We start from the raw sequence: 26,089 nt of genomic DNA on the forward strand, positions 1-26,089 counted from the left end.
CAGAGGAGGTCACTCGCATGGTTGGGGGCCTCCGTGGCCAGCCCTATGAGGAGAGGCTGAGGGACCCGAATCTCTTCAGTCTCCGCAAGAGGAGACTCAGGGGGGATCTTGTGGCTGCCTACAGCTTTATCAGGGGCCAGCAGCAGGGACTCGGGGAAAGTCCGTTCACCAGGTCCCCCCTGGAGTCACCAGGAACAATGGCCACAAGCTGCGGGAGGAGAAGTTTAGGTTGGATATTAGGAAGAACTGCTTCACTGTAAGGGTGGCCAGAGCCTGGAATAGGCTTCCCAGAGAGGTGGTGCTCTCACCTTCCCTGGAGATCTTCAAGAGGAGACTGGATAGGCACCTGGCTGGGGTCTTATGACCCTGCCACCCCCAGTGCTCCTTCCTGCCCATGGCAGGGGGTCGGACTCGATGATCTCTCTAGGTCCCTCCCGACTCAGTGATTCTGTGATTCTTCTTTCTTCCAGTTTTTCACCCCAGCTCCTCGCCCAGTTTTTCTAGTCTCACTCCGCTGCATTTCCAGCCTATTCTCAGTTTCCTATTCCCCTCTTTTTGTCCTATGAATCTTTCTCCACTATACCTGGCTTCCAGTTTTCCTCCTCATGTCAACCGGCTCCCAAGCCCAATCTCCCTCCCTGGGATCTTCTTCCAGTCCTGGTGGTATTTAATGTCAAGCTTTTTACCCTAGCTTCTTTGCCCAGCCATTCCCAATTCCCCTTCCTCACCCAATTCTGTAAACCCTTCTTTCAACTTGAATGTTATTCCATTAGTCTTTGTCTTGAAACTCCTTGTTTTCCCTCTTGAATTCTGCCGGCCTGCAGTCCCAGTCGTTCCCCATCCTGGCTCTCTGCCCCAGTCTGCGACCCAAGCACCCTCCCTTAAGTCCAGCTCATCCCCTCTGAACTGAAAACAGGCAGCTTCCTCCTCCTCACTGTGTTGGGTCAACAAAAAGAAGAAAACCAACCCTGCTGGGACAGTAGAAAAAAACTCTGGTCATACCCAGTTCACTCCCCCTTTCAGGACGTGCTCTCTGCTGTGATGTGACACAGGATACTGGGCAAGATGGCCCTGTGGTCTGACCCAGTACACGGCCGTTCTCATGCTCTAGAGGGGCGATGTTGATCGCCGTAGGAGAGACGGTCCCAGTTCGGGTGTCCAGAACCAGCACAGCCTAGAGCAGTCCCCATTGCCTGTGCGGAGGCCGGCTTGCTTACCCAAAGGCTGGAGCACGCTCAGTGCCATCTGCCACGTACTTGTGTTCTGGTTCAGTCCGTCTTGGTAGCTGGGCTTTTCCTAGTTAGTTGCCACTTGGTTTCTTTCATTTTAATGCACATTTCATTCTAGACAACTGTTTTAGTGTTCTGAGAGAGAATAAATTGCCACGTTTGATCCATTCATCACTTTATGTTTTAAGGCAACTTGATAGTGGAAACAATTGTGCTTTTTTATTTTCGTGATGTATTTCATTTAATAACTTACAGAACGCTGTTCCCTTGCCAGAGCGCGTCTCGGGATAAGCGGTGAGCAGTTTTGACGTGCTGATGGCTTTCACTCGGCCAGTCCTTTCGCTCTTTGGCATTCCTTAAGAAATCCTTTCTGTTGTTTAGCTGGCAGGCTGCCTATGATCACCATTAATTTGTGATCTCCATTATGAAACAGTCTTTTTCTTTCTGATACATTTGTCAATGCACTCTCAAAAGTATTGACTTAATTTTTTAAGCAACTGAATAAGCTGTGCTGCATCTTTTTAAGCTGATAGAAACAGATATTTATGCACTGTACTTCAGCTAAAAGAAATCTGTTGTAATTTTTCATTCATTGCCATCAGCAGCCACTGAATCATCGGGGGAAGTTTTTCATGACCGTGTAAATTTCATGTATAGTAGGTGAGTTTTACTAAGGATAGTACTACTGAGAAATATTTCGTACTTTATTTGAAGTGTATCAGCTCAAATAGTGTTTGTGTTTGGACTGTTAGTGTTTGGACAGATTAGACACACTACATTAAATCTCTCTCTGCCCCATCCTTTCTCACTGTGGCTAGCCTGCTCTGCAGAGGGCATATGTCCCGATATACAGTACCAATACATTATTGTTGAACTTGTAGGTCCTCAAATATAGTACTTCAAATTTTGACTGAGCTCATTATCACATTACATTCGTATACTGGTACCAAAACAACACTGTCATTTTTCCAGATACCATTATTTACTTCAGATACCTGTTTCTGTTTTTTGTCATTTTAATCCTGAAGGTAGAACAAAAAGGCGTTGCTTTTTGTGTCCTCTGAGAGGACAGGATCTCTCTAGCTATCGTAAAGGTATTTAGATGTTACCTTTTGTATTCCACTTAAGATCCTTCTAATATTCTGTCAGTTTTTCAGCAATCACTTGTTTTAAACTGTTCCACTTCGGTTATTAAGGATGCAAGGAAGATTTCAACCAGCTTTTTTTTTTTTTTTTTCCAGCGGCAAAATGATACCGAAACCAAAAAGCTGTCTAGTTCCATCCAATGTTACATTTGTTGTTGAGTCAAATGCTTTAGACCAGAGTTTCCGAGCCTGTGGGTCATGACCCAGAAGTGGGTCGCAAGAATATTTTGAAGGGTCGTGAGCTGTGGTGGGGCAGAGGGCTGGTGGGAAGGTGCCTGCCTCTTCCAGAGGGGAAGGGGGTGGGGGGAGCTGCATGGCCAGGTTAGCGGCACCATGGCCGGTGGCCGTGGTTGCCGGGGCGGGTGGCCTGGAGATGCTGCTTGGAAGCTGGGGGGCGTGAAAGGGCAGGGAGCTGCAGGTCGGGAGCGAGAGACACCAGCATGCCCCAGGGGGCAGGGCCAGAGGGTGTGGGTCAGGACAGGCCATGGATCTTTGCAAGTGGGTCCCAGTATTCATAGATTGTAAGGCTGGAAGGGACCTCGGAAGATCATCGGGTCCAGCCCCAAGGAAAAAGGTTGAGAAACGCAGCTCTAGACAAAAACAGACAAGAGAGAACTTTTTTGGTCTGGTGCAGGGGTTGGCAGAGTGCCAAAAACACCCCATGCTGGGCATGTCATGGGCAGATGGCAGGGGAGCTGCGAGGGGCCCGATCCTTGTTGTGGCAGCGTGGCCTTGGCCTCTTCCCCGCCGTCTACTCCGAGGTATGCATGCCAAGCAAAATGCTTTTGCATGCCACGCTATGGCATCCATGCCGAGGGTTACCTACCCCTGGTCTGGTGGTTAGTGGATAATGGGTATTCTTCCCCTGATAACCAAGAGCTCTAGCCATCTGGGGTACAGTCTCAACTTCAGACACGTATCCCTTACTTCCAAGCAAAACAAATGTAGGATTAGCTAAAATTTGCTAGGAAGAACCAGGATACATTGTGGCCTGAGGCTTGATTCCTATGCCTAGTACAGAAAATGAAAATCAAGGCAAAAGAGTGACAGCTGACATAAAAAATCAAGTTAATACCAGCCATTATGTTTTTATTCTGGGTTTTATACTTAATTGACTACTAGCACACTCTTCCCAGCAGTACCTTCCCAGTTCTGTAGTGCTGCTTTTGACTCTAACAAACATAGTTCAGAAAAATAAAAGGAAGCTTGAGAAACTTCAAAACGCATCTGCTTTCAGAAGCTCAAGATACAGCAACAGAAGTCTAATTCTTGAAAAGTTTTCCCTGATGCATTGTATGGTTTCTAGCATGATCTTGCTTGAATATATTTTGTAGGTAGTTTCCCAAAGTTTTGTAAAAAATTGTGAGACATTTCAGATGGTGTTTAATATCTTTATTTTGCAATTAGAGAAAATGAGAGACAGAGTGGTCAGATGACTTCTCCAAAGTTATACAGGACTCTCCATCAAAGCTGTGACTGGAAATGAATCTCTGACATTTAGCCCTCTATTTTAATATCAAGGCCATCCTTAGATCACAACAGGGATCATTTCATCTTGCACTGAAATTCAGCAACATTACGAAAGTGGAAAATGATAGCCATCCATTAAACTGCACAGTAACACTGTACAAAATTAACTGGGACCAGATGTGAACAATTCCCTATCCAGCTGATGTTACAGGAGGGATTTTAGGAAGAAAGAGTGCAATTTCCCAAATTGGAAGTTGGCCAGAACAGCACAATTAGTGATCCCCCACAGTTATGAAAAGACCCATGTGATCTTGATTAATTTTTTATATTGACCATTTGATCATTAAAGGACAGAGAGAGGTGGTCTTGGTTTTAAATTTCATTCAGAAGCTGACGTCTCCAGCTGTACAGTGACTCTAATTGTATGCTAGGGCACTGTGTGAGTACTCACCCTAAGGAACTGTACTTGTTACTGAATCAGCACCACTTAGCACACCGTATACGTCTGACAGGTCATGCCTTAACTTTGGTTCCCTTTATTAGATCTGACTTGTTCAAAGTATAAAGTGAGATGGTTATAAACATTCCTACTGTTGCTTGTAAATAAAAATAGAATACAATGCAGCGCATGCACAGTCTTAAATGTTTGAAAATTAATTGCAGATTACACAAAAATAACCCTCTCCTTTGGTGCGTACCAAAACGTGAGCATATGCTAAATATATGAGCACAGCCATTTGGCTTGATGGCAAGTTTTAACTAACAAGCTATTCCCCAAATTGTGCACATTCTTGCTGTCACTGCTGATGCTGGTGCTCTAGTATGCAAGTAAACAAAAAGAGGCCATATGGATTTGCCGTTCCTTAGAGAAGAAAAAAAATCTGCTTCAAAAACAGTGAGAGCCAAGATCACTATAGAAAGAGTGTTGCTAGAATTTTTTAAGTGTTGCATGCTGGTAATGGAAATGAAAGGCAGTACAGTAGCTGATGGACAGTAGTCCTCTTTTAGAACATAATCACATTATAATACGCAACTTAATTTTAACTATAAAGATATATACTGCTTGTGTTTATTGCTTAATGTGAGAATCTGGTATATTCTAGAATTTTCTGTTTTCAAAAACATTTGTCTGCATATTTATTATTTACTAGGCACAACTTTCTGTAATGGAAGATGGAAGACAAAGGAGCTCGTGTTGCTGACTACTTTGTTGTAGCAGGCCTGACGGATACTTCAAAACCACTGGAAGAAGAAATTCACTTCAATGATGCTTGCCATAAAATTGCTAAACCAAAAGAACCTATCACTGATGTGACCGTAATTATTAAATCTCTGGGGGAGGAAGTGCCTCAGGGATACAAATGCATAGATGTTACACCATCAGGACTATCGGCAGATCTCAATAACGGGAGTCTTGTGGGGCCACAGATATACCTTTGTTACCGGAGAGGAAGGGACAAGCCCCCGCTTACTGATCTTGGGTGAGAATATTGATTAATGATGCTGATTCTAGTAACTTCAGAATCGCAGAACATGAGGGGTGGACACATCTAACCCAACCCCCTGCTCAAAGCAGGACCATCCCAACTAGATCATTTCAGCAGGGCTTTGTCGAGCCAGCCTTAAAGACCTCCCAGGACAGAGATTCCATTAGAATTTGATAGGTTTTGTGAAAATGGGACTAGAACTAAAAGCCCTCAAATGGAAGGAGTTCTGCTGACTTTACTGGGGTTGGGTAAGTGCCCAGATTTTAGGGAAAAAAACCAATACCAAATAGCCTTTGGATCTTGGTTACGGAGAGCAATAACCATTTTTGTCCTTATTGCTTTCATTGGAAACCACTTACAAAAGTACCCATCAGGCGTATTCTTCAGATAGAATTTCTGGTGATGTTACCTTCATTTTCTCACGTATAAAATAGAATATAAGTTAGGTGGCATGCCCTGGGTTATCCAGTAAAGCTGAAATAGGGATTGAAAAGAGAATCAAAGGTGTTCAGTGACCAGCTCACAGGACCGAGTGTCAGAACAGTTTCCTTCTCAAAATCATAACGGTAAGCTATCAAATTTTGAGCATAGGTACAATACTATGAGAGATTTTCCTATAGAGTCCACACTTATTAGTGACTGAAGTCAGTAACGATGCACACAGAAAATGAGAGGCTAGCGTCATTGTGAAATTAGCATGTTCCACCAAGCTTTAAACTGAAGTAACTTTTTCTTTCAATAAAAATGCAGTCTTGATTGGCAGCAGACAAGATTTGCCTATTAATTGATTGTTTTCAGTCATAATTTTGGTTCAATATTCATTGCGTTTTTAAGCAATTATCATTTTTTTTAAATCCTTTTTTTCTTTATCTAGGGTATTATATGATGGGAAAGAGAGAGTAAAACAGGGCTGTGAAATCATTCAAGCCACTCCATATGGTCGTCCTGCTAACATTAGTGGCGGTGCTTCATCACAAAGAGTGTATATTACCTATCGAAGAGCATCAGAAAACATGATCCAGAATATGTTGGCTGTCACAGATATATGCATAATTATACCAAGTAAAGGAGAAACCCCTCCACATACGTTTTGCAGAGTTGATAAGAATCTCAATAGCAGTATGGTAAGTTTTCACATCTAGGTTTATACAATTAACATTCAATGCTCCAATGAGTAGAGAGGATTTATATAAAAAATCCTGAGAGAATGGTGAATAATTTAATTTATCTTAAGTAAGTAATTAAAAAAAGTTCATAAGGGGGAGGAGGGGTGGTACCATTGTTCCTATGTGGGCATAAATTGTGTTAGAGAGGCTGACTTCACTGAGCCTTGTGTTAGAAGCTGAGGTATCATGATACGTACAGCTGTGTACAAACATGGTAGTTTGTGCTTGGGTTTCTAGCATGGTATTCTCATTGTAGATGGGGATCTTTAATCTGCAAACTGGCTTTTAGTCCTATTTTAAAACTATGCTAAGACTACATAAGGCAAGGTCAAATAGGGAATATAGCTGTTTGAGTAGTTTCACTTGCACTGTTCTGGAAAGAAAAATCTTAGTCTACACTGTTTGCGGAACCTATGTTGCAATACTGCTAGTCATAATCATGTGTACACACTTGTTAGCATGATTATAGGACTTGTTCTTAAGAATGGCTTAAGTACCCATATGCTCAGCATTACGAAATGCAACTTTAGACACTTCAATCTGTCTCTGACTGGCTTCCATCTAAGGTGGTGGCTTTCAACCTGTGGTCTGTGGATCTCTGGGGGTCTGAAGACTATGCCTAAGGGGTCTGTGAAAGATGATTACGATCGATCAGAAATATATGAATTCCCACACTTACAATTCAAAGGGATCCACACCGCCTTTTGAAATTTTTTAGGGGTCCACAAATGAAAACAGATTGAAAACCCCTGAGCTAAGGCCACCAATAGATACTCACTTCTGCTGGGGAAAGTTTCCTGGGAAATTTCCCCAGGAGAGGGACATTCAGTCTGCAACTGCCCCCTCTCTTCTATTCCTGTGCTTTCCTGAGACCTGGGTGATCCTCATCTGGAGAAAGTGAGGGGAGCAGTGCCTGCTTCACTCCTATTCCCCAGGAAAGCCTCCCTGCACCTGTCCACACAAGGGTCTGGGGATGAAGCAGTGGGGCAAAACTAGGATTGCCAACTCTGTTTAAATCTATTCCAGGAGGCTTCTGGAATGTCGGTGTGCCCACGACACACAATGTGAACGTACCCACGTGCTTGTGAAATCAGTTATGGAGTATGGGGCACTGACTTTACATCAGGAAGGCAAATTCACATTACTATTACATTTTAAAAACTGGACTACTATATACATCGAATTCAACATTTAATATTTATTTTAATGAATGATTTACCATTTATCTCCTGGGTGACTTTCAGCAATCTCCTGGAGATTCATATCTAATTCCTGGAGACTCCAGGGTAATCCCGGAGAGTTGGAAGCCTTGGGCAAAGCCCCCATCCACTTCACACATCTAGGGCTTCACTACCACTGGGAGAGCCTCCCTGAATCCAATTTCCTGCCAGCTAGCAGAGATGGCATTATAGAAGTCTGCTAGGCAGCAACCTGAGCTGGATAAGACTTTCCCCAGCCTGGTGCCTCCATACGTCCTTTTTTTCCTCTTCCCCTTCTGCTCAGCTGAGCTGGGGCTGTAGGGGGGCAGGGAGAGGTGGAGGGCAAGGCAAAACTGGCAAGGATGGCAACAGATGGCCTTGCTCTCTGTGCTCGGCTCCCGGTGCCCAGCAGCCAGGCAAAGGGAGTGTAGCAGAAAAGCCCCTGCCCACTTCTCACCGGGACCTCCGGTGTGTGAGAAGCAGGTAGGTAGTATTCTGTTAGAGGGATGGGAGCAGCTGATCCCTGCGCCTTCAGATCTGTGACCCCAGGAGAAGTTAAACTGGAGGAAAGTGTGCAGATATTCAGAAATTCTACCAGGAACGGTTTAACCCTGGTTGTTCCAGGGTTATTTTTCTCCCAAGCAGCCACTTTTGTTCTGTGAGAAAAAGCTTGAACGTCTGGAGTACTGCGTCCAGTTTTGGGCGCTGCATTTCAAGAGGGATATGGATAACCTGGAAAGGGTTCAGAGGAGGGCTACCCGTATGGTTACTCCTATGGCTGACGGCCTGCAGGTAAGACCCTATGAAGACAGATTGAGGGCCCTGGATCTCTTCAGCCTACACAAGAGAAGGCTGAGAGGTTATCTTGTGGCCGTCTACAAGCTCATCAGAGGGGGTCAGCAGGGAATAAGGGGTACAACATAGTTGTTTACCAGGGTGCCCCTCGGGGTTACTAGAGACAACGGCCGTAAGCTGAAGAACATTTAAATTGGACACCAGGAAAGAATTCGTCAGTGTGGATTGCCAAAATATGGATTGGGCTTCCAAGGGAGGTGGTGCTCTCCCCTACCCTGGAGGCATTTAAAAGGAGTTTAGACAAGCACCTGGCTGGGGTTACTTAACCCCAGCGCTGCTTCCTGCCCAGAGCGGGGGTCGGACTCGATTTATCTAATAGGTCCCTTCCAACTCTAGAAATCTATTGAGTCCATCTGTGCACTTATAGTTTCTATTGGGAGAATAGCAATTTTCCCGAAGTAAAAACTACAAACATCTGTTTGTAGCCTGATATGATTGACAACCTCTCTGTTTCAGGCACTTGGGGCATTTTTACACGTGCTGTGGGATGCAGTGCTAGGTACTTTAATTAGTGAGCTGTGCTAATTCAAAGCGTCCACATGTCACATGTATCGATGTCCCCTTGCTGAAAAAATGGCGGTGGGGCACTTTGAACTAAAGCTCATTGAACATGTTCTATTTCAAAGTGCCCCATTGCCATTTTTTCAGTCCGGAAACACACAGGGATGCTCATACACGTGATGCAGAATGCATCAGTTTCTGTGCTCCGGCGGACTCGATTAATCGAGTCAGCTCTAACGTGCTGGATTTTCAGTTCTTCGGAGCAGGCTTCCCACACATTTGTAGGAGCCCTTTGTCACCTAGTGCAACCTGCACCCCAAGTTAGATGCCTTGGTTCCATATATAAAATGGGAGATTTAGGTACCTAGGAATAAGAGCCACATAAGCCAGCCCATTTAGTGGGGAGCTGTTCAAGCTGACCCATAGGAAACCGTGAGCAGGGGGAGTGTCTTAAGTCTATACCTCTCTGGACTTGGGTGCTTCCCTTCAATCTGCAGTGAAGTTACAGGTTTAGTTCCTTCCTCTGCCTCAGGGCATTGGAACCAGCATCTTGCTGGCAGGTGAATGCCCAGTCTGCTGGGCCACAGGATATTCTGGGGGGTGCTCTTTCAATTCTTCCTGGTAAAACTTGTTCCACTTATATGGAATAATTTATATATTCATTGAGCCAAAGAAGTGGAACGAGTGGGTATGACTCCATAGTCCAATAGTTAGGGCACTCACCTAAGAGAGGGTAGACTTGAGTTCCAGTCTGTGCTCCATTGAGTCGGTATTAATTGATCAGTTCAAGAGCTAAATGGAGTCTGGCTTCCTTCCAATTTATATATATTCGAGGTAAGAATAAAAGCCAGTAAGTGAATCTGCATTATGTATTCACTGTTCTGCTCAGGGATGCCAATTTCCTTCCTACGTGAAGGTGAAATTTGCAGAGTTCTCTGTAAGTGCAGATGTTTGTCTCAATATAGCAGAGCATGTTTTTTCATAGTTTGAATTTTGCTGCATTGACGCTATTGTATGGAGTCGTGGTTTGATTTTTTTTTTTTAAAACATCATTTTATCAGAAATGATAGAAAAGAGCAAAACTAAATTTTGCTTTGTTAGTGAATGTTCAGTCCTTGAGCTAGATAAAATTTGGTCTCTGGCAGATTTAACAGTATCCCCATAAAGGTGCCAAAGTTCAAGGACATGTGCTTTCTTCCAAGCCAAATGAAAAGGGAGTTTGTATTTGAAAGTGTGGATGTTATAGTACATTTTTGTGGCATTTAGTATAGCATTTTTTTGCATGCTATTTACACACATTCTTAGAGAAAGAAGGGACTGATTAGATGACCAACTTCCTGTATGTCCTTGAGGGGTATTAACATTCCATTCACCGAGTTGCATTTCTGTCGGCTGGGCTAAGGACATTTAAAGGAATGTGCAACTTCAACGTTTTGTAGACGGATTTCTTAATCTACTTTCACTAGTAGCATCTTGGAAAGATTCTATGGCCTGTGGATACTGTAGGTCAGACTAGATGGTCCTAGAGGTCTCTTCTGGCCTTGAAGTCTATGAAGCTAAAATTACTGTAACAGGCAAACTAAATATTTTTTTTCAGTGTTTTCCTTCCCCTTTTGACCCAAGGGCTAAGTACAGAGAGTCAGAAAGCCCAAGGCTGAATCAATTCAGTCTTCACAGGTTAGTCTAAGCTGCATAGATTGAACAGATAAACAAGTGAACAGACATTCACTTTTGATTTGGAAATGCAGCCATATGCCTAGCATTGCAGTGGCTCAGGCCAGAAGCTGGGGGGCAGTAGAGCATGCTTCTCTGATCAGCTGGAGCAGACAGCTTTTGGCAAAGCTAGCCCACCCACCCTGCAAGAGGGGGTTGCGAGGGAGATGCAAAGCATCCTGGGATGCTGGGGGACTGTGAGTTAACTTGAATCTGGAGGGGATGTGGGACAGAAGTTCAATAAACCAATTTAACCTAAATCATTTGATTCTGATACTACATCTATCCAGGTTTATCTTAAACCGGTTTTAGCCATTTTGAAAGTTTATGTGCACTGAACTTCTGTCGTGTTACAGATTTGAATTGGTTTCTGATCACTTTTACTGGTTTATGTGTAACTTCTGTCCCTAGCCAAGGTGGTTGTGCGTGTGTGCACTTGTTTTTAACTCATTTTCTTCTGTAATTTGTGTGGGTCTTTCAAAATTAACTGGGAAGAGAAAGAGTTTCCAAGAATAGTTTGTATGTGGTGGGTTAAGGGAACACATGCTAATCGCAGAACCCAAGGACGAGGAGCTGAATTTATCTAGACAGTGAGCGTATCGTTGCTACCACACACTAGCATTACCTGGCACTAACTGTGATGTGACACTACTGTGCAGTAGTAGTGAGCTACTGCACAGTAACATCAGAAAAAAACTGGTGACAGTACTGCACAGTAATCGGGTACCATTGCTATGGCCACTCCAAAATTCCCTTTAGCACCCTCCTCACAGCCACCCCTCCAGCATCGCCATCACCGCCCACCCTGCACAGCTGAGCTCGCCCTGAGCACTGCCCCAGCCTAGCCCCCGCTCTGCGAAGAGGCTTGTGCAGCCACTGGCCCTGAGCCCACAGTGGGCAGCCCTCCCTCTCCCTGTGCACAAATCTAGGTTGCACATGCCCCCCCATGCCTCCCAGGGGGCTGCACAGCTGCAGGGGGCTGCCCCCCCCCCGGATAAGCTGCCCATGGCTCTGTCCTGCATCCCACCCTGGCTGGGCCACACCTGCCTCTGCCCCACTCCCTCCCCACCATGGGGACCTCAGACTACCCCCCTCCATGCCCCTTCCCCTCCCACAGGCTTACTGGCTGGATGCTGCTCTTTAAACTGCCAGGCTGCATTCCTGGCCATGTGCATGTTGCAGATGCACACGTGCACATGATATTTATTGGTGACATTATCGGCCAAAAAAGGCTGATTGCTGATAACGTTGAGTTTCCTGTTATCTGTGCCAGTCTGATATGCAGCCAACATTGGCGACACGTAGGGGGTGCACGCAGGTACACATGTATCCCCTAAGATCGGCCATGCACCCCCTGGAAGCATCAGCCGCGAAACCAGAAGTGCTGGCGGAGGTGCACTTCTGGTTTTACTGCTGGCTCGGCAATCGGCTGCTGAGTCCCATCCCCCCCAGCTGGGGATCGGCAGCAGGAAGACTCCCACCCACCCCCATTGGCCATCTAGTGCCCCCCAGACTCGGGAGGCACCAGTTACCCATGGCGACCAATATATGAGTGTACCTCTATTTGAAATTAAATTTGACTTATTTTTCCTAATTGTTCATATTTCAAGACCTTTTTAATAATTAAAAAAAATGATATAACAATGCAAGTAGTGGATGTGGGACATTTCAAGACAGTAAGCCTTCTCCTCCTGTATTCATTAGTCTTGCTAAGTTATAGTTGCATGCATTTTTTAAACTTACTGACATTGTTATGTGTTTATGGTACTGTTGAGTTGTCCTTATTTCTTGTTGTGCTGTTTTGCAAGACGCCCTGATATCCCAGTGACGATCAAGATCTGAATATCTGAAAAGATAGCTCTTGATATTGTAGTATCTATAACAATGTTAGGTTTGGAGCGACCTGCTGCATGGTATATGTTTTGGAGCAGAGAGACAGTAATGGAGAGAGAGAGAGCATTTTCATGGACTGTGCAAAAGAAAAAGAAGAAAAAAAATTGTCATTCTGGACCTTATCGCATTAACAGAGTCTCTTTATTAAAAGTTGAATTCATTTATTGCATAATGTTGCAGATGTGTATTTTCACTCAGCTGCATTTTGATCCTTTTTGGGGCAGCTGTGTTGTCAAATGACTCTTGTTAGCTAGCAGCTCTTAACCCAGCCATTTGGAAGGGTGAATAACTGCTTGTTAGGACCTTAAGGTAATGATTTGAGCAGTTTGTTTGCCTTCTGCATCTGCTAAGTCCCTATGCTGCTGGTTTCACTATTTTAAGTTGGGCTTATGGTCATTAAAAGGATCCCCCTCTTCCCATGGGTGTCAATGACTTTATGTAGATCGATGGTTAAGGCCTGCTCCTGCTCCCAGTGAAATCGGTGCAATTGCTGTCATTCACTTCAATCAAAGGAGTCTCCAGCAAGCAGTACAGAAAGAGCCTCTAGCACAGGGGCGGGCAATTATTTTGGGTGGAGGCCTGCTTACTGAGTTTCCGCAAGCCATCAAGGGCCACATGATAGGCAGCCAGGGGCAGATCACTATTAACTTTCTAAATTTTTTAGGGGCCCCGCAGGCTAGATAGAATGGCCTGGCGGGCCACGTCCGGCCCCCGGGCTGCATTTTGCTCACCCCTGCTCTAGCACATGCCTAGGAGAAAATATATTTGTTTCCATTTTGTGCTGTATCTCATCCGCGTGGTGAAGAGGGAATGCTGTGGCCAGGCTTTCAAACATTGTATCCAGAATGGTTCCTACAAAACTATTTGTGAAAGCCTGTTGCGTGGGCATACAAAGTAGACAGGCAGACTGAAGTGGGGGTTTCATATGCCAAACCTCAGAAACCTTTCATCCATAAGTGTGTTCTGCTGTGCGTCACATTGATCTGTAGTTGCCCTGCTCTGTTTATGTGCTGGTACAACAGGAAGGGAACGGTTAGAAGCAACTGCCTGTGAAAGAATTGGTTACTCATCTGTGTCAGGCAGAACTTTCTCCTGATGTAGGAAATGAGCTGTAGTTTCCTCAGCTGAAGTAATGCAAATTACAAGTGCTCATCTTTCAGGGACAACATTACAGATCTTAAATACAGCCAAATTCAGGTGTAACAAGAAAGATGACAGCTAGCACTTAGGAGTAAATTGAGACTTCCTATGTCCCATGATAAAATGACCATGCCTGATCAAGCAAAATGTTTTAAAACATGCCTATTTGGCATTAAAAGAACATAAGCCATTTGAAATCTAGCCAGTCTCAAAAGCTGAGTGTAAAATTCATTTCCCAAGTCCCCTCTCCGTTTTTGTGATTTGCAACTTCCTTTAAAAAAAAAAAAAAAAAAAGTTTCACTTCCATTCTTCAGGGGGAAAAGAGCTCATATGATCAGAGTTAAAATAGTGACTCTATACACAAATGCTATCAGACATACAACTGAAGTAAAACAAATTTTATTGCTAGTCTGTTGTCTAATTGATCTCTCAATTTTAACAATATAGATTTTTAAATGCATTTATTTTTTTATTAAGTTGCTTTATGTCCATTTTAAAGTTCAGTGCTGTTGTATGCCTTGATGTTTATTCAAGAGCATGCAATTATTCAGTTGTTTCTTCAGTCCTACGAGAATCGCTGTATCTGCTGTGAGTAGTCGACTTGTAAGAGTCCAGTGAAGTAACCTGCAAACTGCTCCTTTTTCTCCCACCCCTGAAAGGTTTCCTGTCTTATATGCACTCATTAGTGTGCCTTTCTCCTCTCTTCTAGGCCCCTTCCCATTTTTCTTATTTTTCCATGCCCGTTTAAAGTTGGAATAAGAAAGCATTTTCTTTTAAATGAAAAATTCTAATTCTTTTTTTAAAGTCATATCATCATTGAACAGTGAGCCAATATTATTTGAAAATTGCAAAATAGTTTGACGTCTTGCATTTAAGATGTTTCACAGAGTGTGAAATTATAGGTTAAGTGGTTGAATACAGGAAAAGATTAGACATCAGTGTAATTTAAAGTGGGAATGGTAGCAGAGTAAAATCTATTATTTTATGGGTCAGATCTTTTTACGCTAACTCGCAGGAGTTGTTACCATTAAAATCAGCCTGACTACATGGGTGAGTAAAATAACAGGATTACAGCCAAGAGTTTAATGAGATGCAAAAAGGCATTGGACATTTATATGGATAACAAGGATACCCAGGGTTTTACAGTTAACGTTTAAAAAAAGGAAATACCAAACATCATGTTTCAGGATTTAAGCAAATTTCAGTAGTGGCAATTTAACACTTGCACTCCCCCACCACTGTCATCGCTCCTCCACTGCTGAATTTCCAAGCTTATCACGATTGGATCAGCCCTTGCCTGGTCAGCCCCACGTGCTGGCATTGGGTGATGGGCAGGTAGTTGCTGTGCAGCGGGATGGGTCCCCAGACCAACCTGGAACTGTTCTTCCAGCCCACAGGGCAAAAGGTTTGGGCACCACTGGTCTAATTTATTGCAACTCTAGTGTGTCTGCTTCTGTCCTGCAATAAGCACTCTAAACTGGGGTAGCTTGCAACAGCGTCCAAAGGCTGCTACATTACCACTGTTGAGCTTCCACTTACATTGCGATAGAGTAGACGCATGGAGCAGGCTGGGACATGGCACATCCCCACCATTTCACTTGGTGTAATTGTCCGTGCCCTCCAGTGAGGAATCAGATTATCCCACATCTGTCTGCTGTGCGGTTCTAACCACTTATCTGAACCATCTTCTGTCCAAAACAGGATACTGAATTAGGTGAACCTTGTTTCTGATCTCAAATGATAAATGTTTTGTGCCTGGGGTATTGCTCTATGCAAGATAAGTGTTGTGAAGTGTTCTTTCCTCGCATTTTTTCCTGTATTTCACACCCCATTATTACACCTTGTCAAGTCAGTCCATAAAAATATAAGAGTGTATTCTTTTTTTTACAGTGGGGCTCAGCAGTATACTTATGTTATAAAAAGTCCGTGGCAAAAACTAATACCATATCATATAAAGCTGGTAAGTACTCTTGAATTTCAATTACCAGTACATATGCTCACTTTGAATGTCATCTTGATATCGATCTTTCTGTAGAACTACTTATTTAGTTGATATTGATATTGTATGAGACAGAAAAATAAAGTACATCTTAACCCAAAGAACTTTCTAATGAAAGAACATACCCAGACTATTCCCTAGAATTGTCTAAAATACTCTTTCATTCTTAAGTTTGCATTAAATATAGGCTCAGTTTCTTATATGATAGTCTTACTACTGCTTGCCATTTCTGATGCAGAATATGGCACAGCCTCTGTAATTACCTTTTGGGTTGAAATCTTGGCACTATTGAAGTCCGTGGCAAAACTCCCACTGACTTCTCTGAGTCCAGGATTTCACCCTTGATGGTTTTTAATAACCTTGTAATGTTAGATAATGAAGAAGAGTTGATTTCTCAGTTTAGTCATGCATCCATTCTGTTGTTGCAGCCTGAATGCATACACCAAAGACTAAAGAAAAAAAACAGATGCTATCAGAATAAATTAGCTCGATTCTGAAATGCATCTTCATATTTACATTGCTGCAGACAAATGGTTGAAGATATAGAAGAGCCTTAAGTAGTAGTGCTCTGAAAGTGAAACTGGCTTTTAAGTTATCCTGGATTTTGAATCTTCAGTTCTTTTTTCTCCGGTTGGGGGCAAGATTTACGCCCCACACCCTCCCTTCCCCATAATAAAAGCCTGCTGTGATTAGTATTTAAGGATCCTCGGTTTGTATCGGTGTTGAGTGCTTGACTCTATGGACCTGAATTCTGAATGTATTTGTATTCATGTCTTAACTGCATTTCTGTTTGGCTGATGGTGCTGCTCCCATAAAAACTGTAACTAGGAAAAAAAATAATCTGATTAAATTTAAAGCCATTATTAGCTGATGTATATCAGCATAACTTCATCCAGGTCAGTGAATACTACGCCAATTAACATATTTTAAAGATCTCTCTGGGTTTTTTAGTTTGTCATTTTATCTAATTACTATTCATGCTTTTTTTTAATTCATTACTAAATTTTTCATTGGAAAATCAGTTTACTAGAGAGGAGATTACTTTACGTTTTCTAATATTTTTAAACATAGTTAAATCCTATTAGCAGTTTAATTTTTTCTTATCATTTTCAGTTACTGACTTGTTAAGACCTTGACTTATTAAGTTCAATTTTTCTTTAAGGATTTGAAATTAAATAAAATGTTTATTTACTGGCATGTAGTTAAGTGTTAAGTAATTTAGATTTGGAAAAGGGGAAATGAATAAATGTTTCTCAGCAGTACCTAGAGAATCAAGTACTTCCTAGTTTGCACCATGTTTTAGCCAAGTGATGACCTATAGTTATCTGGGTTTGTGCTGTTAACTTATCTTGTACTAGGCCGTATGTTTTGAAACTATTCAATCTCTTAACAAGAACATGAGCTTGAATATAGTTAATGCCTATTAATATATATCTAATGCACATTAATACAGGAAATGGGTTAATACAAACACCCAGTTCTTGTGTTGGAATGTAACTGTCTTTTTAAATATTGCTTTAATAGGTTTAATTTGCCGGTACCCTGAAGAAGACTATGAGTCCTTCCCATTACCAGAATCTGTGCCTCTCTTTTGCTTACCCATGGGTGCAACGATTGAATGCTGGCCTCCTAATAGCAAATACCCACTTCCTGTATTTTCTACATTTGTATTAACTGGAGCTTCAGCAGCAAAGGTACTTGTAAAACCATAACCACTAGTATTGGGTATTTCTTTTTTGTAAGCTTCAGCGTTTAATGTTTACAAAAGCAACAAGGTTACAAACACAGACTCCCATTATCAGTGGTGGAACACTTGGTCGTACAGCTTGACATTTGTTAAGAGTGATGATGAAAGGTATTCCCGCGGATGGGTCGAGCTTGGGCTTGATCCAGAGCCTGTTCGTCAAGGATGAGTCTTTGCATTGACCTCAGTTGGCTTTGGCTCAGATAACACAAAATTCCCTCCCTCCTGCTTTTCTTCAGTTACCAGTACGATGCTTTCTTCTAGGTCTGTGGTTTCAAGCAATAAAGTGAGTTTACATACAAGTAGCTAGGACTTTTGTACAGTTAAGCATTCAAATTACAGCCTCGTTATGCCCATGCATATACTGTTGGTATAATGTGAAGTGGCATAGAGGAGGGCTAGTATCTTGAACTGCTAACAGAATAGCCCCCAAATACCTGAAATATCAGCTAAACACAACAGCATTACTTCCTTATCTACATTAAGAACACTTATCCTAGCTTCCCTTTTACATGGGGCTTTATGGTTTTAAAAATATTTAGAGGGCGAAGTTTATTGTGACTGCAGGAATATTTTAAAGACATTATTTTAAAAGATGCCATACATGTAATTTAACACACTGCAGAGTATAGATTTACTTATAACTTCCAATTTATTATTTAAAGGTTTAGACAAATACATGAAATATATTATTGCTTGCAGGTATATGGTGCTGCTATTCAGTTCTATGAAGCATATCCTGAGGAGAATCTCACAGAAAAACAGAAATCTCAGTTGGGGTTAATGACGACTGGAGATGGGAAGCTGGATAGCTCCAAAACAGTTCAGACTAACAAATGTATATGTCTTCTTTCTCATTGGCCTTTTTTTGATGCTTTCAAGAAGTTTCTAATGTTCCTATATCGTTATTCCATCTCTGGCCCACATGTCTTGCCTATTGAGAAGTAAGTTATTTCAAAGAAAAATTCAGATTGCAAGCTCTCTATATTACTTTGATAGATGAGTGTGATGCTTTGACATATCAAAGTGATATATGTTTTATTTCTTATTTGTGCTGCTGTTATAGTGAATCAGATGCTCATTCCTCCAGGGGGTATAAACTTCGTTTCTCTTAAAAGGTCCAGATTGTTAGAGAAGTGTATTTCATCTCTTCTGTATATGCCACTTAAGCAGTTCAGTTCTTTTTAAAATTGAAAAGCTGATCTTAGGGTTTTTTAACATTTTGCTTAGTAGTAAGATTATAAGCCCTTTATTATATTATCAGATAGAGCAGAAAAAAAGCTGAAAATAGTACATGTATTTTTGCACTTTTCAAATATTTATTATGTGTGTGTTTAGAGATGATAAATCAGGCTGGATTTTACATTGATGGTCTTACCTTTCTCAGTGTGTTATCTGAATTGGATTGTCACAAGTGAGACTAATCCTTAGGTTTGTAAAATCTGATATACATGTCTGTATTTAAAGAGTAATGTCTGTAGTCTGAATGAAGGTTACAGACATTACTCTTTAGATATTATTATTTATATTCTATAACCCAGTTCTATAAATAATAATATATTTGATATAAAACTTATTGATAAGTAAGACATGTGAAATTCCCAGTAAGACATTGGGAATTTAAGGTGCTGCATGGGAAGAAGCTTTTGTCTTCTATCTTTAGAATCAAAGATCATTTCAGGTATCTGAAAATATTTTTGTCACTGATCTTTATGTACAATTTGTGTCTTAGAAGCTGGCCGTGAATAGAAATACATTGACATTGTTCTCCCTAACGTTACTGTGCCACACATCATTTGCAAATGCTGTTAGCATGGGGCTCCATTTATCTGGTTATGAGGCTGAGTTCCCCCAGTTTGACGAGAGATAACTAAAGTGACATGGTGGTATTCAAGATTAATAGTTAAAAAGGTAGAAATAGGAGGATCATTTGTGTAATTGCCAGCCTGATGAACTTAACCTGGGCTGTGGGAGAGATCCTTGTTTTCTGTCATCTTGCTACCGGTACAGGTTCCCATGGCCAGATTGTGTCCTTTGGGATGATGCTGTCCCATTGCCTTCACTGGGCCTGCACATGAGTAACAGAGTGGTTGACTTGACTACATTTCTTTGTTGAGGATTTTTAGCAGCCGGTTGCATTGATGTATAAAAAGGAATTAAAATGATCGTGTACATTTCCAAAGTGTCCAAATACCATGACCGTGAAGATGCTGGGTATGTCTAAATGACATAATGCTGTGCTGGGCAGAGATGCCTCAAGCTAGTGATAAATATGCTTGCTCATGGACTATCGTCTGCGTGATGAAGGCCATATTGCAGCACAGAGTGACCTGACCCAGCTCTGCGCCGGCTGGCTCCAGAGCCAACAGCAGTGTAGTCACATTGGTTTGGTACTGCACTGGGGTAATAAGAACCTGTTTTATTTTGTCATGGCTGGCAACTTTTACCTCTCCTGTTCAGAACTATAAATGGCAAAAGCTTGCATTAGTAACTGAATAAAAGCACAAATATGGCTGAAGGTACATAGGGATCCAATCTTCTGAGCAAATAGGTTATTTTTATATGATCACTCTTCATAGTGGAGGCAATACAATGTATTTCCCAAACTATCCATTTGTATTAAAGTCAGTATTTTCTTTTTCTTTAGACACATTTCCCATTTTATGCACAAAGTTCCTTTTCCATCCCCTCAGAGACCCAGAATTTTAGTTCAGGTATGTGTAAATTCTTTCTTATTTAACCGTGGCATAAGTCAAGGTAAGGCTTTGTGTGTGTGAAAATATAATGTACATGTTTATATCCAAACAAAAAACTTTTTAATATCCAGATTCACAAAGAATTTGCAAAGAACGGATTTTAGCCCGCTAGTTTAGTTTGCATTTTGCAGAGCATTATAAGTAATAAGCAAGATTGACTTCGTGTGGGGACGGCCACGTCACAGTTGAGAGAAAAAGCTAGAGGATCCCTGTGAAGCCACAATAGCTCCTGAAAGTATTTTCTTCTATTTATTGCAATCAGCTGAAACTGGGTGGGATTTTTAAGCTAGATATGGGGCATTAATAAATTCTTTGTGGCCACTTGTTTCCCCTCAATGTACCTTACTTTGCTGTCTGCTTGTATATAGTTGCCACTGAAATCTGTAGAATCAATGCACGTTCACTAGAGGCACAATTTATCAGATATGTGACCCTTGCTGTCCATTCATGCAAGGTAATCTCTCCAGGCTCCACAATGTAAAAGTGGCATAATCACTAGGATTGGGTTGATCACCAGTTAAAATTGTATCTTCTCTTCAACCTCATGCAATATTGGCAGGGGTAAAAACAAAATCCTGTTAGTTGAGGATTTCATGAGGGAGCTATTTTTAAAGCTTATTAAACCCAGTTAGGTTGTTTCTTTTGTTCATCAGGAGGCAATCAGGATAGAGAAAATAGTTAAAAATGTAGACCTGAGAACAGGTGAGTCTGTTCAACAGTCTTGTATCCAAAATGATTGAACTCAAATCCTTTGGTTCTGACCAAGTTACAAAACGGTATTTTGTCCTTGGTGACTTGGTCTTAGGACTTCCCATGACAGCTACAGACTTAGAGGAAAACTCTGAGCGAGTAGAACAGTGATTCTCAACGTTTTTTGATTCAGGGCACCACTCCATAACTTTTTTAATTTGGTGACACCTTGGTTGAGAACCACTGTTGTACTGTCTCAGCCTACCTTGGTGATTCTCAACCAGGGTGTCGCCATCATTACCTCTGCTGCCGGGTGAAACTGCCCCGTGTGCCTCTTGCAGAGCCGGACTGGACAGGGTTGCAGCAGGAGCACATAGCCTACCTACATCAGAGCTATCTGATGAGCAGGAGTGCCCAGTCCTGCTGCATCCCTTCCACGTATGACCCTGCGTGCTTCTCTTGGAAACACCTGCTCTTGATGTCATTGTTGGAGAAACCTTTGGAAAGATGATGTGTAGAGTAGTTTCTTAGACTAGATCCGGTTGAGCTGAACTGTTTTAACATCAGCCAAGAATCTGGCCTTATCTTCAGTAGAAGATGCTATTTTACAGTCTTATGATGGAAGGAACGTCTGGGCTCTAGGTCATTGTTTATCTAAAATGTTAAAGGCTTCATTTTGGACGGTTGACAGACTCTAATCCAGATGTGATGTGGGCATATATATTTTAATCCCTCCTTCTGGGTATGTAAGATGATGATAGACAACTTTCTGTTGCAAGAAAAGGAAGAGTGTCTCCTAAATCTTATAAGTAAAATATTAAAATGTGAGACGGTATTAATATTCAACGTGATTTTTTTTAACTTCATTTAATCTTTTTAGCATTGGCTTTTTCGTTCTTATTTGGTATTTCTAATGTCCACAAAAACGTATATACAAAAGTCTTTTTTATTTTTATTTTTTAGCTATCACCCCACGATAACCTGATTCTTAGTCAGCCTGTATCATCACCTCTACCACTAAGGCAAGTATAACTATAATTTTGTTTAAAATATATATGGCTGTGTATTTGGCAGGCAGCTTTAAGACTTTGAGATATTACGGTGTATAAAATAACTTTTACAGTCTTCAGCAGTTTGTGTTTGTCTGATTTTTACTTATTTTTAAGTATGAACTTTAAGTCTATACTTTATGGCTGTCTAAAATACTGTAAGTCATTCTAGTAATAATAACAGAATTAACATTAAATTATCTTATCTCAGTAAAAGTTTTGGAATATATTTCCCTTATTTTTTTTAAAAAATCTCACTTGCTGCTGTAGAAACATAGTGATGCATATATTTAACTGTGGAGATTCTTGGTAGCAGCTCCATAGTTGGGGAGGAGGTCTTAAAGGGGCTAAATGTAGGGTATATATTCCTGTTGTTTAATTAAAATACTTGGACAATTAACCTGAAAATATTTATTTATATGGTGTCCTCCCCTAAAAAAGTTCAGGGTAGCTTACAATAAAACAAGATAAATTATAAAAAGATAAAATATTTAATATACAGATCAGCTTTTATTCCCTTTTATATTTTCTGTGGTGATCTTGTTTGGACTATTTTCATACATTTTAAATGGGAGTCTTTAAAATTTGATCCCTAGTAGATGCATCCACTGCAGTTCTCATTTTCATCTTTGGTCATTCTCCCTCCGACTTTGTCCATCTACCCAAAACATTACCTGAGTAGGCCTAGTACAGCAGGTTGTGGGGTTTTGATAGGGTTTTTTGTAGTTACTGTTCAAAGGTATTACTGAAAATTTCTGTGCCGTATGCAGAAAACTGACTGATTTGGCAAGTGGCCAGGTCTGGGAAAGCCCTGTTGTCTGGAGGCTGGACACGCACACTGTTTTTGCCAGATCTTATGCTGCAAAATGGTGGTGTTATCCACTGACAGAAAATATTTTGCAGCAGGAGCAGCTGCACTTCATTTACCAAAGGTTTGCATCACATTTCCACAACTGCTAGTGAGCAGAGGACAATTTTCTAATGGAAACACCAAAGTAGGGCAAAGTTTGCTGTGAACTGTGGTACAGGGTAACTGTTGTAACAGTACAATGTTTGCTTTTGGGTGGAAAAACTGAGAGTACAGTTTAGTTGTTTACATTTTCATTTCTTTACTTTACTTTTGTTGGGTTTCTTGTCAAGCATAATCATGTGGGACAGGCAGGAGCAGTAACTTTTGTTGCTTCGCTGTGACTCCATTGGACCAGGAAGGAGTGGCATAAATGGAAGTGCCATTCTTCATCGTCACTGGGTGAAGGCGGTAGCCTCAGTATTGATGCCCGATATCTTAAGCATTTAATAATCTGCCTTTTGAGAACATCAGACTTTGCAAGAAACAAACAAAACCCGCCCCAAGAAAACCAGTTGTCCAAGAAAAAGAGTTTTTTTGTTTTCATTTATACAGATATCGGGTCTCCTGAAGATCGCCCTTTCAGTAAAGCAGTGATTCTCAACCAGGGTGCCATGAGACCCCTTTTTCCTCTCCCCCAGGGCACTGTGGTGCAGGCACCATCACTGCCAAGGCCGAGTAAAACTGCCCCATGTGCTGGACTGCAGCACATGTGCACTCCTCCTGCATCAGGAAGAGCTGGCCAGGGCTGCAGCCTTTTCCAGTCTGGCTGCCCCAAGCTCTTCCCAGAAACAGAGGCATGCAAGATACTTCCACCTCTCTCACATGCCTCTTTCTGGGAGATGCCATGTAGAGTCAGACTGAGAAGGGCTGGAGCACGATCTTGTTCTTCTTTCTGCTTTAAGGTTAGCAGAGAGCCCTAGGGCAGGAGGAGTGTGTGCTTGTGCAGTACTCCTTCCTGGTCTGCCTGTGCAGAAGGTGAGGGGAAATTTTACCTGGAGGCAGTAGCACCCAGTTGAGAAGCACCGAGGTAAGTTGAGCATGGTGGTTTTCAACAGAGGCATGCCACCAGATTCAGAAAAGTTGCGGAGTGGTGTCCTGACTCTGAAAAGGTTGAGAACACTGCAATAGGAAGAGGCTACAGCAAAAAGAGTTTAAAAAAAAAAAAAAAAAAAAGATATCAAGTCCATAGAGATGATTTTTATTCCCACCCCAGGCTGGGTTCTTTAATCACCTTGGCAGTCCTGGGAAAATCCAATTGAAACCTGAAAAAATAAAGTTCCAAAGCAGATATATTTTTGTAGGATATATATTTACTCTTCTGCCTCCCTTCAACTGCAGAGTAAAATCCTTTTTTGTCCAAGTCCTACCCAGGATCATGATTAAGTTGAAGGGTACGTCCATACTGCATACTGCAGTACCAACCAAGGTCTTGAACCAAAAGTAAGGCAGCCTCTGGCTAAATAGTCAGCTGGTGCAAGGCGGAAAGTATTCGACGATTTGGAGGGACAGTGATTCGATTCGGCCAAATCTGAATCCGAAGATATTGGCCCAAATCTCATTTGGCCATGGGCTATACAGGTAGGCTGTGCCAGCAGGAGCAGCTGGACAAGCCCCGGCTCAAGCCGGCACCACAGCTCGTCTGGCTGCACCCTCACCAGGATGAGGCAGGCAGTGCTGACAGCCCCAGGAGAAGCTGCGGGGGCTGGGAGGAATGACTGGGAACTGGAGAATCAAACCGGGGGCAGGGGGGAAGTCCCTGTTTGTTTCCCCAGCTCCTGGTTCAATTCCCCAGTTCTCAGTTTGATTCTCCCAGCTCCCAGTCATTTCCCCCCAACTCCCAGTTCGATCCCCCAGCTCCCCAATCATTTCCCCCCAGCACCCAGGACTTCTCCCAGGACTTTTTTACGCTTTTAAGCTTTTAGCCTTTTAGACAACTGCCAACAACATTGAGCGCCGGATGCCAACAAGTTACCCGATCCAGACTGTTTTAATTGAAGTCTTATGGTGCTGGTCGTCCCTCGCCGCAGCAGCGAACGCAACAATGATGGCGGCAACCAGTGGGACCCACCCCTTCAGGGGTATTTTAAACATTGGATCCATCCCCGCACCCCATCGGGGGTGCGGGGTCCATGTTCACTGCCGGCCACCGTCCGCAGGCGGCCCACAGAGACTGGCAGTCCACACCGCGTGACCATGAGTACATCAAATAGTCCGAGGGAGAAGCCCCAGTTCATTCCCCCCAGTTTGCTCCTTCTGTTCCCAATCATTCCCCCGAGCCCCTGCAGCTTGTCCTGGGGCTGCCAGCACTGCCTGCCTCACCCCGGCAGGAGGGAACCTGGGGGAGCAGCCAGATGAGCCATGGCTTCTCCTGGGGCTGCCAGCTCAAGCCAGGGCTTCCCCAGCTGCTCCCACCAGCACCGCAGCGCCTGCCTGTACAGTCTATGACCTAATCTCTCTGAATCAATTCAGAGGCTTCCAATTTGATTTGGAGAGATTAATGAGTCTCCCGATTCTATTCGGATAAGGAGATTCAGCCGCCAAATGGGGCTGAACCTCCTCTGAATTGAATTGGCTACCGAAGTTTTGCACAGCTCTACTAAACAGTGTGATCCACAATGGCAGTATTGAAGAAGAAAGAATAATTATTTAATCTACAGTAACTGGCATTCTGTTATATTTTGTTTTCAGTGTAGCACGTAAAACCTATCCTTTGGCACCACTTTTCAGAGTCCCAAGCTACAGCAGGCTTTGAACCATGAGGAGACTAAGGCAGGATTATGGCTGTCACACATCACACCCTGGTGGAGGAACATAGTTTCATAGTTGGTCGGGTCAGAAGGGACCTGAGTAGATCGTCGAGTCCGACCCCCTGCCATGGCAGGAAAGAGTACTGGGGTCAAATGACCCTGGCAAGGTGTTCATCTAACCTCTTCTTAAAGACCCCCAGGGTAGGAGCCTGCACCACTTCTCTTGGACTCCCCCAATGCCTGCTGGTCCCTTCTGACTAGTTTGTAACAGGTCCCTAGATCCCCTTCAGCCTTCTCTTGTGGAGGCTGAACAGGTTCAGGTCCCGTCGCCTCTCCTTGTAGGGCCTGCCCTGCTGCCCCCTGATCATGCGAGTGGCCTCCTCTGGACCCTCTCCATGTTGTCCACATCCCTCCTGAAGTGCGGCGCCCAGAACTGGACGCAGTACTCCAGCTGCG

The 26,089-nt window shown here is 42.6% G+C and overlaps 1 protein-coding gene across 3 annotated transcripts in view; it reads left to right on the forward strand.

Moving 5' to 3' along the window:
* Nucleotides 1-26,089, forward strand: part of DENND4A (DENN domain containing 4A) — a 131,120-nt gene that overhangs the window by 27,000 nt on the left and 78,031 nt on the right. For all 3 annotated transcript variants that reach the window (XM_019503964.1, XM_019503966.1, XM_019503965.1), the window contains exons 3-9: nucleotides 4,996-5,325; nucleotides 6,206-6,455; nucleotides 15,689-15,758; nucleotides 17,322-17,491; nucleotides 18,244-18,485; nucleotides 20,189-20,255; nucleotides 21,951-22,009. In XM_019503964.1, coding sequence (XP_019359509.1) covers nucleotides 5,018-5,325; nucleotides 6,206-6,455; nucleotides 15,689-15,758; nucleotides 17,322-17,491; nucleotides 18,244-18,485; nucleotides 20,189-20,255; nucleotides 21,951-22,009 — 1,166 coding nt within the window. In that variant the 5' untranslated portion in view covers nucleotides 4,996-5,017. The remainder of the gene's footprint in view (nucleotides 1-4,995; nucleotides 5,326-6,205; nucleotides 6,456-15,688; nucleotides 15,759-17,321; nucleotides 17,492-18,243; nucleotides 18,486-20,188; nucleotides 20,256-21,950; nucleotides 22,010-26,089) is intronic.

The sequence above is a fragment of the Gavialis gangeticus genome, unplaced genomic scaffold, assembly GCF_001723915.1.
Source record: "Gavialis gangeticus isolate Ggan-Ray unplaced genomic scaffold, GavGan_comp1, whole genome shotgun sequence".
Taxonomy (NCBI): Eukaryota; Metazoa; Chordata; order Crocodylia; family Gavialidae; genus Gavialis; species Gavialis gangeticus.